The 15,904-nt window shown below is 45.5% G+C and overlaps 1 protein-coding gene across 1 annotated transcript; it reads right to left on the bottom strand.

Annotated features, from left to right (window-relative positions):
• Positions 1 to 73: 73 nt before the first annotated feature.
• MTX1 (metaxin 1) lies at positions 74 to 7,538 on the bottom strand. Its single transcript, XM_060685062.2, has 8 exons — positions 7,403 to 7,538; positions 6,059 to 6,128; positions 5,662 to 5,738; positions 4,064 to 4,156; positions 2,904 to 3,086; positions 2,671 to 2,747; positions 1,717 to 1,871; positions 74 to 465 (listed from the first exon to the last, which is right to left on the bottom strand). Exons 1-8 carry the CDS (start codon positions 7,481 to 7,483, stop codon positions 236 to 238), a joined length of 966 nt encoding a protein of 321 aa, XP_060541045.2. The 5' UTR covers positions 7,484 to 7,538; the 3' UTR covers positions 74 to 235.
• Between the last annotated feature and the right edge of the window lie 8,366 nt (positions 7,539 to 15,904).

Below are 15,904 nucleotides of genomic sequence, written 5' to 3'. Positions count from 1 at the left end.
ACGTTTGGGGAGCTGTTGGGGTTGTAAATCGAGGACTACCTGTCTAAATAAGGAACGAAGAACAGACCAGCGGTTAAACCAGCACCTCCCTTCGATTTATTGAGCTTGATTACCCCGGAATGGATTAAAAAAAAGTTTTTGAGACAGCGGTACCGGAGTCAGCTTGGCCATACAAAAAAAAAATTTTTTTTTAAAGTCTGTTGGAAGCCGGTACAGGAAAACCGTGCCGTGTTCCTCACTCCTCTTCCTCTTCTTCTTCCGCCTCGTCCAGAGTGATGGCGTGCGGGCCGGCATGGTGTGGGGTGTCTTTCTGGATGGACACGATCCCGGACAGGAAGGCGTAGCCCACCATGGCCACCAGCGCAACCAGGACGGAGAGGAACTGGTTGCGTCGCTTGTGAGTCTCCCCTTCGGCGTCGCCGATGTCGCCGGAGGCCGCTTTGTGGAGGTTGGGTGGGGGATCCCCTGCAGAAGAGGCAAAACCGGTTTAAGGAACGGCTTCGATCCGGGGAGAAGCCATGCCAAAGGTTTGGCGCTTAGCGGCCGTCGTTCGAAGGTACGACGGATGGTACGACCTGGGGCTAGGATGCAGGACCCATTTGAAGTTCCTTCCTTCCTTGGGGGCTGGACTAGAAGACTCTGTTATTCTGTTATCCTTCCTTTCCTTCCTTCCTTGTCTGACTTCCTTCCTTTCTCCCTCCTCTCCTTCCTTCCTCCCTTATCTGTCTTCTTCTTTCCTTCCTCTCTCCCTCCTCCCTTCCTCGCTTGTCTGTTTCCTTCCTTCCTTCTCTCCCTCCCTCCTTCCTCCCGTCTGTTTTCTTCCTTCCTTCCTTCCTCCCTTGTCTGTCTCCTTCTTTCCTCCCCTCCCTCCCTCCTTCCTCCCTTGTCTGTTTCCTTCCTTCCCTCCCTTCTTCCCTTCCTTCCTCCCTTGTCTGTCTTCTTCTTTCCTTCCTCTCTCCCTCCTCCCTCCGTCTGTTTCCTTCCTTCCCTCCCTCCCTCCTTCCTTCCTCCCTTGTCTGTCTCCTTCTTTCCTTCCTTCCCTCCCTTCCTCCCTCGTTTCCTTCCCTCCTTCCCTCCTCCCTTGTCTGTCTCCTTCTTTCCTTCTCTCCCTCCCTCCTCCATCCCTTGTCTGTTTCCTTCCTTCCCTCCCTCCTTCCTTCCTCCCTTGTCTGTCTCCTTCTTTCCGTCCCTCCCTCCTTCCTCCCTCCCCTTGTGTTTCCTTCCCTCCTTCCTTCCTTGTCTGTCTTTCCTTCCTCCCTCCCTCCTTCCTCCCTTGTCTGTTTCCTTCTTTCTTTCCTTCCTCCCTTCCTCGTCTTTCTTTCCTTCCTTCCTTCCTTCCTTCCTTCCTTCCTTCCTTGTCTGTCTTCTTTCCTTCCTCCTTCCCTCCTTCCTCCCTTGTCTGTTTCCTTTTTTCTTTCCTTCCTCCCTCCTTCCTACCTTGTCTGTCTTCTTCTTTCCTCCCTTCCTCCTTCCTTCCTCGCTTGTCTGTCTTCTTCTTTCCTTCCTTCCTTCCTCCCTCCCTCCCTCCCCTCCCCTTCCTTCCTTCCAGTTTTCAAGAGGGGATTAGACAACTTGTCTGAAATGGGGGATATCCTTGAGCAACTGTTGGCTCGAAGACCTCCGAAGTCCCGTCCCACTCCGTTATTCTGTTACAGCTGCACACCCGTAACCGAGAACCGTCCCGGAGGATCTTCCTCCAAGCGGGAGCAAACTCACCTCCGTCCCACGGGAAATAAAGGCTCAAAATAGACGTGCAAAAATTGCAGAGGTTTGGAAGCGATTTCAAATGCTGCTGGAACTTCGCGCTGGGAAGTTTGGCGTTGAAGAGGCCGGCTAGAAGACTGAAGACAGAGGCGTCCAGGGAGGCAGGTCTGAAAAGGAGAAGGCAAAACAAGACTCGGCCCCAGCCTGCGACAGTCCTCGACTTACGACCAAAATTGAGCCCGCAATTTATGTCGCTAAGCGAGACTTTTTTTTTTAAGTGAATTTTTTGTCCCATTGAACCATCTTCCTTGCCAGAGTTGTTAAGGCAATCACTGCAGTTCTTAGCTGAGTCACATGGTTGTTAAGTGAATCATCCCCCCCCCCGGGTAACTTTGCTTGTCCGACCCCGGGACTCTGCGACCGTCATAAATGCGAGTCAGTTTTTTTGATCATGGGACCGTGGAGATGCTATAGTGTCCGTCACCATCAACATCATCATTTAACGACCCCATATTCCTTTGGGGGGTGGAATCTCGGCAACTGAATGGAGCTAGCAAAGTGTTTTTAATGGCCGGATGCCTTTCCTGTCACCAGGGCGGAGTTTTGTTCAGCAGATAATATTCTCATCGTGCCCAGAGAGAGAACGATCAGCCTCTACCGAGGATCGAACTCACAGTCTCCCGTTTGTGAGGCCAGAGCTCCACCTCTAGCCCACCGCACCACTCAGATGCGGCAACAGCCGTGAGTGCGAAAAACGGACCCGTCGCTTTTTTTTTTTTCCGGCGACGTAACTTCGAACGGTCGCTAAACGAAAGGTTGTAAGACGAGGAACGTCCGTGTTTTAGTGTTCGGTGAACGTCCGCTAAGTCTCAATCCCAATTTCCATCGTATGTCGAGGACCACCTGGAACAGGGAATTTAAGACTCCTCTGTTTTATTTGGGATGCTCGACTCCCGAGTTACTTACGAGTCGCCGAAGAAGAATTTCTTCCTGCCGAGGCGTTGAGACAGCAAAGTGAGGCACTCACAGCCGTCTCGATAAAGCTGCGGGTATCAGAAAAAAAATCGTCGGCTCAAAGCCGTGCCCAATACTTGCACAGAGCTTCCCTGGCTAAGAGAAGTCTATCTGCTTCTTTATTTTACGCCATTTTTAAGCACCCGTTCTGGGACGTCCTTTCCCCCGGCCGTTCCTTCCTTTACCTGTTTTTCCAGTTGCTCTTCGTCGTCCTGCCAGTTTTCCCCGCAGACCGTCTGCAAACGCTCCAGCTGCCGTTTTTGCATTCGGCTCGGCAGGAAGAAATTGAGCGGGAACGGAATGGCTTCCGCGTACCACTTCCGCGTGTGCTCGACGTAATTCTTCGCGTCCACCCAGAAAGTATGGATCTGTCGGAAGGGAGGAGAATCCCAACGGTGACTTCCCTCAACCGGCACAGCGGGAAAAATTAAAAAAAAACAAAAACCCAAGGAGCAATGTTTCTAGTCCTCATGAGGGAAAGTTTTTTTCCCCCAAATCGGTGAGGCTAGATGGCGTAAAATGATTTTATACCACTTCCCGTCCCAACACACACAAAAAAGCAACGGATCGAAAAAAAAGGACCGAGGAGGTTTAAAACAGACAAAATTTATCAAACTAACCGCCATCGGTCCACAAAGCTTGCAATCTCGGCTTATGGGCAAAACAGACCACGAATGGTTGCTTCGCTCAAAACCAAAGGGAGCTAGTTGGACACTTGAAGCAAATAATAATAATAATAATAATAATAATAATAATAATAATAATAATAATAATATAGTCCTTAGATTTACGGCCACAACTTTTAAGTTGCTGAGCGAGGCAGTTGTTAAAAAGTGTAATTTTACGGCCTTTTTTTGCCACCGTTGTTAAGCGAATCACTGCCGTTGTTGGGGCAGTTGTTAAAAGTGTGTGGCTTTACAGGCCTTTTTGTCACCGTCGTTAAACGAATCACTGCCGTGGTTGAGCGAATCAGGTAGTCGCTAAGCGAATCCGGCTTCCCGCGTTGAACTTGGCTTGTGGGAAGCCGCGAATGGAGATCACGTGACTCCAGGAGGCTGCAGCCATCATAAATACAGGCCAGTGGCCGAGCCTTTGAATTTTGATCACGAGGAATGCTACGACGGTCGTAAATGCAAGGACTGGTTGCAAGCGACTTTTTCCCCCCAATGCTGTTGTAACTTCCCACGCTCCCTAAACAAATCTTGTAAGTCGAGGATTACCTGCAATGCAGGTCAACCCAGATCCAGCCCATGATCCCACCAGCTCTTGAACTCAAGACCGTGACACCACCGCCCCGTCTCCCCAAATTTCTTCTCTCCCTCCCCCCCCCACTCCCCAAACTTACCAACACGGGCAGGAGCTTCCTATGTACCAGAGAGAGGAAAGCTAGAGTGTCCGCTCCTTGCAACGCCGAGAGGTCGTAATCTGCATTAAATTGCTAAGTAAGACAAAGAAAATAAAAATAAGAAAGGAATAGAATAGCCTGATTGCTTATTTGTTCCCTATGACTATCATTAAGTGTTGTACCTTATGATTCTTGACGAACGTATCTTTTCTTTTATGTATACGGAGAGCGTATGCACCAAAGACAAATTCCTTCTGTGTCCAATCACACTTGACCAATAAAGAATTCTATTCTATTCTATTCTATTCTATTCTATTCTATTCTATTCTATTCTATTCTATTCTACTCTACTCTATTCTACTCTATTCTATTCTACTCTATTCTATTCTATTCTATTCTATTCTATTCTATTCTACTCTACTCTACTCTACTCTACTCTATTCTATTCTATTCTATTCTATTCTACTCTACTCTATTCTATTCTATTCTACTCTATTCTATTCTATTCTATTCTACTCTACTCTACTCTACTCTACTCTATTCTATTCTATTCTATTCTACTCTACTCTACTCTATTCTACTCTATTCTATTCTATTCTACTCTATTCTACTCTACTCTACTCTACTCTATTCTATTCTATTCTATTCTATTCTATTCTATTCTACTCTACTCTATTCTACTCTATTCTATTCTACTCTATTCTATTCTACTCTATTCGAATAGAATAGAATAGAATAGAATAGAATAGAATAGAATAGAATAGAATAGAATAGAATAGAATAGAATATAGGAAATAACAGGAAATAGGAAATGCATAGAGTAGAGTAGAGTAGAGTAGAGTAGAGTAGAGTAGAGTAGAGTAGAATAGAAAAAAAATAGGAATAGAATATAGGAAATAACAGGAAATAGAGAATGCGTAGGGTAGGGTAGGGTAGGGTAGGGTAGGGTAGGGTAGGGTAGAGTAGAGTAGAGTAGAGTAGAGTAGAGTAGAATAGAATAGAATAGAATAGAATAGAATAGAATAGAATAGAATAGAATAGAATAGAATAGAATAGAATAGAATAGAATAGAATAGAATAGAATAGAATAGAGGAAATAACAGGAAATAGAGAATGCATAGAGTAGAGTAGAGTGGAGTAGAGTAGAGTAGAGTAGACTAGAATAGTGGAGTGGAGTGGAGTGGAGTGGAGTGGAGTGGAGTGGAGTAGAGTAGAGTAGAGTAGAGTAGAGTAGAGTAGACTAGAATAGTGGAGTGGAGTGGAGTGGAGTGGAGTGGAGTGGAGTGGAGTGGAGTGGAGTGGAGTAGAGTAGAGTAGAGTAGAGTAGAGTAGAGTAGAGTAGAGTAGAGTAGGAGTAGGAGTAGAGAATAGGAATAGAATATAGGAAATAGGAAATGAATAGAATTAGAGCGGAATGGAATGGAATGGAATAGGAGTTGGAGGGGACCTTGGAGGTCCCCTAGTCCAGCCCCCTACTCAAGCAAGGGAACCTATACCACCTCAGACAAGTAACTGTCCAGGGTTGGACTAGAAGGCCTCCAAGGTCCCTTCCCGCTCCATTCTATTCAAAAGAGGACCATCCATCCCTCCGTTCATACCTGTTTCCTAAAATGGGTGATGATTTCTTGCGTATCGGAAATAACCCCGTCGGCTGTCTTGAGCGCCGGGAGCGATCCTGAGATGGAGAAAACAGCAGGTTGGGTGAGAGGAGGGGTGTGTGTGTGTGTGTGTGTGTGAAGCCCCATTTAAGCCCCCCCACCCACCCCTCTGCCCCAGGCTCAACTCTCTCCCTCCCCACCCGTTTCCCCATCCCTCTTGAGGACTAGAAACCTGCCCCGCTTCCCAAGCCGTGGAAAAAAACAAATCAAAACTTTCCCATGCAACGAAAACCAAAACTTCCCCAGCCATTAAAATCAAAACTTTCCAAGCAATTCAGAGAGGTTTTTTTTTTTCCCCTAACCAACCCCCCGACCCCCCCAAAAAAATATAACTTACCAGAGGGGCTTCTCCAGGGATTGGAGATTTTGTGAACTCTGAGGGGCGCCCCTGTGAATCGCGCGTAAGTCTGTAAGGCGATAAAAAGAGGAAGGAAAAAAAAAAAGAGAGGAAAATGAACGAATGCCTTTTGGCCATTCGTTGCAAAAAAAACAGACCCGATCGTCTTAATAATTTTAATAATCCAATTTATTCTTAATTTCTTCTTTAAAATTCTGCTTTGCAAGAATCTGCAATCTGGTCTCTTTTCTTTCGGCCGGGGAGGAAGGAAGGAAGGAAGGGGTTCGGGCTCCCAGGACCCTCTCCCCAATTTTCCTGAGCCCCCCCACCCCCCCAACATGCCCATGCCCTGCCTGGAACCCCTTGAAGCTGCAATGCCCCCCACCCGGGCACCCCGTTAGGGAAGAAGCCGGCACCCTGTGCTTTGCAAAAAAAAAAGCATTTTGATATATATATACATTTATATAGCTAGATAGCTAGATATAGATATAGATAGCTAGATATAGATATAGATATACATTTATATATATATAAGCGTTTTGCAAAATAAATAAATGCTTTGCAATATATATATATATAAAAGCACTTTGCAATATATATATATATATATATATATATATATATATATATATATGAGCTTTGCTATATATATATAAAACAGCTTTGCAATATATATATATATATATATATAAGCACTTTGCAAAATATATATATATATATATATATATATGTTTTGCAAAATATATATAAGAGCTTTGCAACATATATATATATATGAGCTTTGCAATATATATAAGCACTTTGCAATATATATATATATATATATATATATATGCGTTTTGCAAATATATATGAGCTTTGCAATATATATATATACATATATATATGAGCTTTGCAAAAAAATATATATAAGAGCTTTGCAATATATATATCTATATGAGCTTTGCAAAATATATATATATATATAAGCGCTTTGAAAAAAAATATATAAGCATTTTGCAATATATATATATATATATATATATATATATATGCGTTTTGCAAATATATATGAGCTTTGCAATATATATATATACATATATATATGAGCTTTGCAAAAAAATATATATAAGAGCTTTGCAATATATATATCTATATGAGCTTTGCAATATATATATATATATATAAGCGCTTTGAAAAAAAATATATAAGCATTTTGCAATATATATATATATATATGAGCTTTGCAAAAAAAAATATAGAAGCGCTTTGCAAAATAAAAAATTCGATTTGCAAAAAAAGAAAAAAAAAAGCCCGCCTTGGAGAGGTTTGCAAAAGCCTCTCCCCCCCCCACCCCCCCCTCACCAAAACGGCCAAGCAATCGGGGTCCACGGTGGGCAACCCCCACCCGCCGGCCCAGCAATACAACTCCATGGGCGCCGCCATCTTTCCACGCCTTGCCTAACCCGGAACAGCCTTGCACGAGAGAGAGAGAGAGAGAAAGAGAGAAAGAGAGCAAAAGAGGAGTGACTCCGATTCATGCAACTCCAGACTTCTGGGGCTCTTCCGCCCTCCTCTGTCCCGGCTTGCAAAATGCAATCCCGGTGCATCCTTCATCCTTCCCCCTTCCCCCACTTCTTTGCTTTGGTGCCCTTCACACGTTCCTAGGAGACACGTGTTGGGTTGCAAAAAGAGGGCGGGGATGGGTTTAGCCCCCTGGGTCTAAAGCGACGTTAGCCAGGAGTTTTAGGAAGCCAGTTGCGTGCTAAAGGGGATGGATTTGGGGGGTTTTTTTTGAGGGAGGGGTCGTGAGAACCCTTGCAAACGCCTTGTGAAAGGGAGAGGCTGCCTTGGAGGTTAAAAGTAGAAGGGTGGGTGGATTGCAAAGCCCAGAATGCTGGGCTGCAAAGCCCAGAATCCTGGGCTGCCTGCTCCTACCCAATCTGTTGCTATTTAAAAGTTCTAGACTAGAGCAATGTTCAACTTTTAAGAGGGGTGGGCTTCAATTCCCAGCCAGCCTGCTTTGAAGGGGGATTTATTTTCATGTCCCAGAATCCCCCAGCCGGCATGCTTTAAGGGGGGTGGGCTTCCACTCCCAGAATCCCCCAGCCAGCATGCTTTATTTATTTATTTATTTATTTATTTATTTATTATCAAACTTCTATACCGCCCTTCTCCTTTCGGACTCAGGGCGGTGAACAGCCAAAATAAAAACATTTATACATAACATTACAATTAAAAACAGATTTAAAATAATTAATAAATTTGGCCCATAATTTAAAATTTGTCAATTTAAAATCCGTATCATTTAAGAGGGGTGGGCTTCCACTACCAGAATCCCCAGCCAGCATGCTTTAAGAGGGGTGGGCTTCCACTACCAGAATCTCCAGCCAGCATGCTTTAAGAGGGGTGGGCTTCCACTCCCAGAATCCCCAGCCAGCATGCTTTAAGAGGGGTGGGCTTCCACTCCCAGAATCCCCAGCCAGCATGCTTTAAGAGGGGTGGACTTCCACTCCCAGAATCCCCAGCCAGCATGCTTTAAGAGGGGTGGGCTTCCACTCCCAGAATCCCCAGCCAGCATGCTTTAAGAGGGGTGGACTTCCACTCCCAGAATCCCCCAGCCAGCATGATTTAAGAGGGGTGGGCTTCCACTCCCAGAATCCCCCAGCCAGCATGCTTTAAGAGGGGTGGGCTTCCACTCCCAGAATCCCCCAGCCAGCATGCTTTAAGAGGGGTGGGCTTCCACTCCCAGAATCCCCCAGCCAGCATGCTTTAAGAGGGGTGGGCTTCCACTCCCAGAATCCCCCAGCCAGCATGATTTAAGAGGGGGGGACTTCCACTCCCAGAATCCCCCAGCCAGCATGCTTTAAGAGGGGGGGACTTCCACTCCCAGAATCCCCCAGCCAGCCATGCTTTAAGAAGGGTGGGCTTCCACTCCCAGAATCCTCCACCCAGCATGATTTAAGAGGGGTGGGCTTCCACTCCCAGAATCCCCCAGCCAGCCTGCTTTAAGAGGGGTGGGCTCCAACTCCCAGAATCCCCCAGCCAGCATGATTTAAGAGGGGTGGGCTTCAACTCCCGGAATCCCCCAGCCAGCATGCTTTAAGAGGGGTGGGCTTCCACTACCAGAATCCCCAGCCAGCATGATTTAAGAGGGGTGGGCTTCCACTCCCAGAATCCCCCAGCCAGCATGCTTTAAGAGGGGTGGGCTTCCACTCCCAGAATCCCCAGCCAGCCTGATTTAAGAGGGGTGGGCTTCCACTCCCAGAATCCCCCAGCCAGCATGCTTTAAGAGGGGGGGATTTCAACTCCCAGAATTCCCCAGCCAGCATGCTTTAAGAGGGGTGGGCTTCCACTCCCAGAATCCTCCACCCAGCATGATTTAAGAGGGGTGGGCTTCCACTCCCAGAATCCCCCAGCCAGCCTGCTTTAAGAGGGGTGGGCTCCAACTCCCAGAATCCCCCAGCCAGCATGATTTAAGAGGGGTGGGCTTCCACTCCCAGAATCCTCCACCCAGCATGTTTTAAGAGGGGTGGGCTTCCACTCCCAGAATCCCCCAGCCAGCCTGCTTTAAGAGGGGTGGGCTCCAACTCCCAGAATCCCCCAGCCAGCATGCTCTAAGATGGTTGGACTTCAACTCCCAGAATCCCCCAGCCAGCATGATTTAAGAGGGGGGGGACTTCCACTCCCAGAATCCCCTAGCCAGATTCCTAGTAAAACCTTCCTTTTTTTTTTTTTTAAATGAATTTTAGATTCCTAGTAAAACCTTCCATCTCTGTTATTATTCCGTTATTCTGCTCGGACTAGAAGACCTCGAAGGACCCTTCCATCTCTCTTACTCTGGTTATTATTCTGTTACTATTATTCTGCTTGATCGGGGTTGGACTAGAAGACCTCCGAGGTCCCTTCCATCTCGTCGTTATTCTATCATCTTCCTTTTCAACCCCTCCTCCAGCCGTATCCTTGGCCAGACCTCTCGAAAACTTCATTGGATGTGACGGGATCTTTCCGAAAGGGGGAAAAAAATTACAAGGAGGAGAAACGAGGTTAGGAAATAATCTCCCAACCGTAAGGAGGGCTGTGGGTCTGTGGGAATTTGCTCCCATCCAAACCAGATGAGGCAGATGGCCGGGAGAAATTCCATTCGGCCTTACATCATCTTCTATTTCCTCCGCGAGCCATTCCTTTCGGAGATAACCTCATTTGGAGCATCTCCAGGAAGCCCTTCGGTCCTCCCATCCCAAGAATTACATATAATTTCTTTAAAAAAAACAAAACAGATCAGAGGGAGAAAAAGAACAAAAAGGAAATCTGACTTCGTACGTTCGTTCGGCCGGCCAAAGGAAGGAATTCTTGGCGATGTTTAATTCTGGTTTTTCCCCAAAAGTCGATTCGATCGGCTGAAGAAAAAAGAGCGAGCTTTTCGGGTGATAGGGGCTCCGCTTAAATTTTAAAAAACAGGAAAAGGGGGTCTGTTAAGGGAAGGACCGGCTTCTTTTCCCTGATGCAAAATTTGTAGCAGGGAAAGAGGTTGGTCCTTCAATTAACAGATGAGAGAGAGAGAGAGATAGGATAGATCGATCGATTGATCGATTGATAGATACCCTGTTTCCTCCAAAATAAGACATCCCCTGATAATAAGCCCAATTGGGCTTTTGAGTGCATGGCAATAAGGCCAAGCACTTCTTTCAGGGTTCAAAAAAATGTAAGACAGGGTCTTATTTTCGGGGAAACATGGTAGATAGACAGGTAGATATTAGATAGATGATAGATAGATAGATAGATAGATAGATAGATAGATAGATAGATAGATAGATAGATATAGAGTAGAGAGAGAGAGAGACTGATAGAGATAGATGATAGATATAGATTAGAGAGAGACCGATAGAGAGATATAGATAACTGATAGATAGATAGATAGATATAGAGTAGAGAGAGAGAGAGACTGATAGAGATAGATAGATGATAGATAGATATAGATTAGAGAGAGAGACCGATAGAGATATAGATAGATGATAGATAGATAGATAGATAGATAGATAGATAGATAGAGATTAGAGAGAGAGACAGAGAGATATAGATAGATGATAGATAGATATAGAGTAGAGAGAGAGAGAGACTGATAGAGATAGATAGATGATAGATAGATATAAATTAGAGAGAGAGAGAGACCGATAGAGAGATATAGATAGATGATAGATAGATAGATAGATAGATAGATAGATAGATAGATAGATAGATAGATAGATAGATAGAGATTAGAGAGAGAGAGACAGAGATATAGATAGGTGATAGATAGATAGATAGATAGATAGATAGATAGATAGATAGATAGATAGATAGATAGATATAGAGGAGAGAGAGAGAGACTGATAGAGATAGATAGATATAGATTAGAGAGAGAGAGAGAGAGACCGATAGATAGATAGATAGACAGACAGGTTAGAGAGAGATACCGAGAGAGAGAGAGATGAGATAGAGATAGATAGATAGATATAGATTAGAGAGACTGAGAGAGAGAGAGATGGGATAGATAGATAGATAGATAGATAGATAGGTTAGAGAGAGAGAGAGAGATGATAGATATTAGAGAGAGAGAGGAGAGAGAGAATAGAGAGATAGGTTAGAGAAAGATACTGATGGATGGAGGGAGATATGTAGATAGCTATAGATAGATATATAGATATTTCAATTAACACACACATATAGGATTAGTTGATAGAATATTGAGTAATTTAATATTTAAATTAAATATTACTGATTTAATGTGATTTAAATCACATGATCTCTTAGGTTGAAACAGATCCACAAAATCCCACCATCCTAGCTCATTCCAGAGGCCAGTCTTGAATTCAGCCGGGGGTGGACTAGAAGACCTCCAAGGTCCCTTCCTTCCAGCCCTCGGGATTCTATGATAAATTTAATGTTTGGTTCGTATTTCCCACCAGCAGCACCAAGTGGGATCCGGAGTAAATGTTATCCCCAGATTACCTTTCCAGATTTCTACATTTCCAGATTTCTTTTTAACTTTTCCAAACTTCTCCGCCAGCTCAGTGAAGGCAAAGGTTGCGAAATTTTCCGTCGAGCCTTTTGTGACCCAAATAACGAAAATTCCTGCGGCTTGACGACATAATGGATGTATCCTTGCATAAGCCTGAAATAAAATCCCAGTCCAATTTTCTTTGCAAATCAACCCCCTTGGATAATTCCTTCCAAGCTTCCAGAAACTCCCTGCTACAAGATTTGAGGCGGGATAAATCAAAATAAACTCTGGGGCGTGTTACGGGAGATCATAATGAGAAAAGGGTGGATTATAATTGCCATTATATATTTTTTATTTTTTACACAAGATGGTTGGGCTGAATTTGAAAAAAGGGAGCCGCCCAGAATTAAGGCTTTTGAGATGGGTGGCTGCATCGATTGCAACAATAAATAAAAGAAGAAGAAAAAAAATAAAATAAATAAACATCCAGATTTGCCTTCCTTTCCCTGGGATTCCACGATGAACGAAAACCCCAGAAAAGGAGGAAGAGGAGGAGGAAGAAGAGGAGGAGGAGGAGGCTGGCGTGAAGGAGAGAGAAATTTAATTTCCAGAGCTTGAGAAAAACAAAGGAGAAGGACTTGGAAGGAAAGGAGGGAGGGAAGGGAAAGGAAAGGAAAGAAGGAGGAAAGGAAGGAAAAGAAAGGATGAAGGAAGGAAGGAAAAGGAAGGAAGGAGATCCTTTGTGCTCCCGATCGGCTGCATTTTTCCTGGAGGAAAGGAGGGAGGGAAGGGAAAGGAAAGAAGGAGAAAAGGAAGGAAGGAAAAGAAAGAAGGAAGGAAAAGGAAGGAAGGAAAAGAAAGAAGGAAGGAAAAGGAAGGAAGGAGATCCTTTGTGCTCCCAATCGGCTGCATTTTTCCTGGAGGAAAGGAGGGAGGGAAGGGAAAGGAAAGAAGGAGAAAAGGAAGGAAGGAAAAGAAAGAAGGAAGGAAAAGGAAGGAAGGAGGTCCTTTGTGCTCCCAATCGGCTGCATTTTTCCTGGAGGAAAGGAGGGAGGGAAGGGAAAGGAAAGAAGGAGAAAAGGAAGGAAGGAAAAGAAGGAAGGAAAAGGAAGGAAGGAGATCCTTTGTGCTCCCAATTGGCTGCATTTTTCCTGGAGGAAAGGAGGGAGGGAAGGGAAAGGAAAGGAGAAAAGGAAGGAAGGAAAAGAAAGGATGAAGGAAGGAAGGAAAAGGAAGGAGGAAGGAAGGAAGAAAAAGGAAGGAAGGGGATCCTTTGTGCTCCCAATCGGCTGCATTTTTCCTGGAGGAAAGGAGGGAGGGAAGGGAAAGGAAAGAAGGAGAAAAGGAAGGAAGGAAAAGAAAGAAGGAAGGAAAAGGAAGGAAGGAGATCCTTTGTGCTCCCAATCGGCTGCATTTTTCCTGGAGGAAAGGAGGGAGGGAAGGGAAAGGAAAGAAGGAGAAAAGGAAGGAAGGAAAAGAAAGGATGAAGGAAGGAAGGAAAAGGAAGGAGGAAGGAAGGAAGGAAAAGGAAGGAAGGGGATCCTTTGTGCTCCCGATCGGCTGCATTTTTCCTGGAGGAATTTTTCCCCCTCTGTCTGTCTGTCTGTCTGTCTGTCTGTCTGTCTGTCTGTCTGTCTGTCTGTCTATCTTCCCTACCCAGATTTCCACCCACCCACTCACCCCAAAATAAGCAAGGCCACTCAGATGCAAACTGGACTTTCCGAAAAAGTTTTCTCTGCAAAGAAATTAAGGCTGTTGGAGAAAGGGGAGGAAAAAAAAAATCACACAGAATAATAGAAGTTGGACGGGACCTTAAGAGGTCTTCTAGTCCAACCCCCTGCTGAGGAAGGAAACCCTATCCCATTACAGACTAACGGCGTCCCAAATTCTTCTAGAAAACCTCCGACCCATCACTTCTGGAGGCAAACTATCCCATGGATTATTTTTTTTTTCTAATTGTCAATAAATTTCTCCTTATTTCTAAGTGGCTCCTCTCCTCGATGACTTTCCATCCGTTGCTTCTTGTCCTGCCTTCAGGGGCTTTGGAGAATAGCTTGACTCCCTCTTCTTTTGGGGCAGCCCCTCAAATATTGGAAGGCTGCTTTCGTGTCGCCCCTGATCCTTCTTTTCGCTAGACATTATGCAAGTATCTCATTAAAAGCCTCCAGCGATGGAGAAGGAAGGAAGGAAGGAAGGAAAGGAAGGAAGGAAGGAAGGAAGGAAGGAAGGAAGGAAGGAAGGAAGGACAGAATAAGAGAGTTAGAAGGGATTCTTGGAGATCCTATACCCTTTCAGACAAATGGCTGTCCGGTCTCTTCTTAAAAGCCTCCAGTGATGGAGAAGGAAGGAAGGAAGGAAGGAAGGAAGGAAGGAAGGAAGGAAGGAAGGAAGGAAGGAAGGAAGGAAGAACAGAGTTGGAAGGGATTCTTGGAGATCCTATACCCTTTCAGACAAATGGCTCTCCAGTCTCTTAAAAGCCTCCAGTGATGGAGAAGGAAGGAAGGAAGGAAGGAAGGAAGGAAGGAAGGAAGGAAGGAAGGAAGGAAGGAAGGAAGGAAGGAAGAACAGAGTTGGAAGGGATTCTTGGAGCTCCTATACCCTTTCAGACAAATGGCTCTCCAGTCTCTTCTTAAAAGCCTCCAGTGATGGAGAAGGAAGGAAGGAAGGAAGGAAGGAAGGAAGGAAGGAAGGAAGGAAGGAAGGAAGGAAGGAAGGACAAGAGTTGGAAGGGAGCTTGGAGGTCTTCTAGTCCAAGACCTTATCCCATTTCAGACAAATCACCCAGACTTTCATGTAAAAAAAAAGAAAAAAAGAAAAAAGGAGGATATTTGGCATCTCGGCTGCCTCAAAGAGCCCCATTCCTGAAGGGGGTGAGGGGGCACCCCCCAGCCACAGACCTTGTGGGCTTTGTGGTTTGGCACCCGAGCAGGAGCAGCTCCAAGGAGGTGCAAACCAGAGGCCCCCCGTTGTTATGGTGGCCTGCAAACAAAACATAAACAGATTCCGGCCAGTTGCAAATCCAGATGAGGGTTTTTTGGGGGGGGGAGGAAGGGGGGGGGTTTCACCAGTCCTGCCCTTTCATTGCAAAATCGGCTGCTGGCAAAAAGCTGCCTGGCTCCCTTTGCAGAAACCGAAGGAAAAAAATCCACCTCTCGGATCTGGAGTGGCTTGCAATTTTCTTTCTTTCTTTCTTTTTCTTTCTTTCTTTTTCTTTTTTTCTTTTTCTTTCCCTTCCTTCCTTCCCTCCTTCCTTTCCTTTCGTTTCCCTTCCTTCCCTCCCTTTCCTCCTTTCCCCTTCCTTCCTTCCTCCTTTCTTTTCCTTCCTTCCTTCCTTTTCCTTCCTTCCTTCCCTCCCTTTACTTTACTTTCCCTTCCTTCCTTCATCCTTTCTTTTCCTTCCTTCCTTCCTTCCTTCCTTCCTTCCTTCCTTCCTTCCTTCCTTCCTTCCTCTCTCCTGCTCTGCCCAAAGAGATGCTCTTACGAAGCCCGATCTGCCCTCCTTGCACACCCCTCCCACCCACCCAGACTGTCTGCCCCGGCCTTTGGAGGTTCTACTCCTTCTCCCCTTCCAGAACGGAGGTGGGGAAGAACCCGCTCAAAGGACACCAGCCCCCCCACCCACCCCAAAAAGGGGTAAGGAAAGTGTAGGAAGCTCAATTAGGTAGGGGGAGCTGACAGAGAGAGAGAGAGAGAGAGAGATGGAGGGAGGTAGGGAGGTAGGGAGGGAGGTGGGGGGGAATGTCTGTGTGAGCAGGGGGCTGGACTAGATGTCCTCCAAGGTCCCTTCCAAATCCGTTCCTGTTAAAGGTGGGAGGGGGCAAGGTCTGTGCGAGCAGGGGGCTGGACTAGATGTCCTCCAAGCTCCCTTCCAACTCTGTTCCCAT

Source organism: Pantherophis guttatus, chromosome 18 (assembly GCF_059756535.1).
Source record: "Pantherophis guttatus breed Tessera chromosome 18, ASM5975653v1, whole genome shotgun sequence".
NCBI lineage: Eukaryota > Metazoa > Chordata > Lepidosauria > Squamata > Colubridae > Pantherophis > Pantherophis guttatus.
This window is presented reverse-complemented; position numbering and strand designations above follow the sequence as displayed.

Coding starts and splice junctions, on each gene's coding strand:
- MTX1 (XM_060685062.2), bottom strand. CDS start 7,483: ATGGCGGCGCCCATGGAGTTGTATTGCTGGGCCGGCGGGTGGGGGTTG. Junction 4,157..5,661: donor TCACCCATTTTAGGAAACAG/GTATGAACGGAG, acceptor TGTCTTACTTAG/CAATTTAATGCAGATTACGA. Junction 2,748..2,903: donor AAGAGCAACTGGAAAAACAG/GTAAAGGAAGGA, acceptor TGATACCCGCAG/CTTTATCGAGACGGCTGTGA.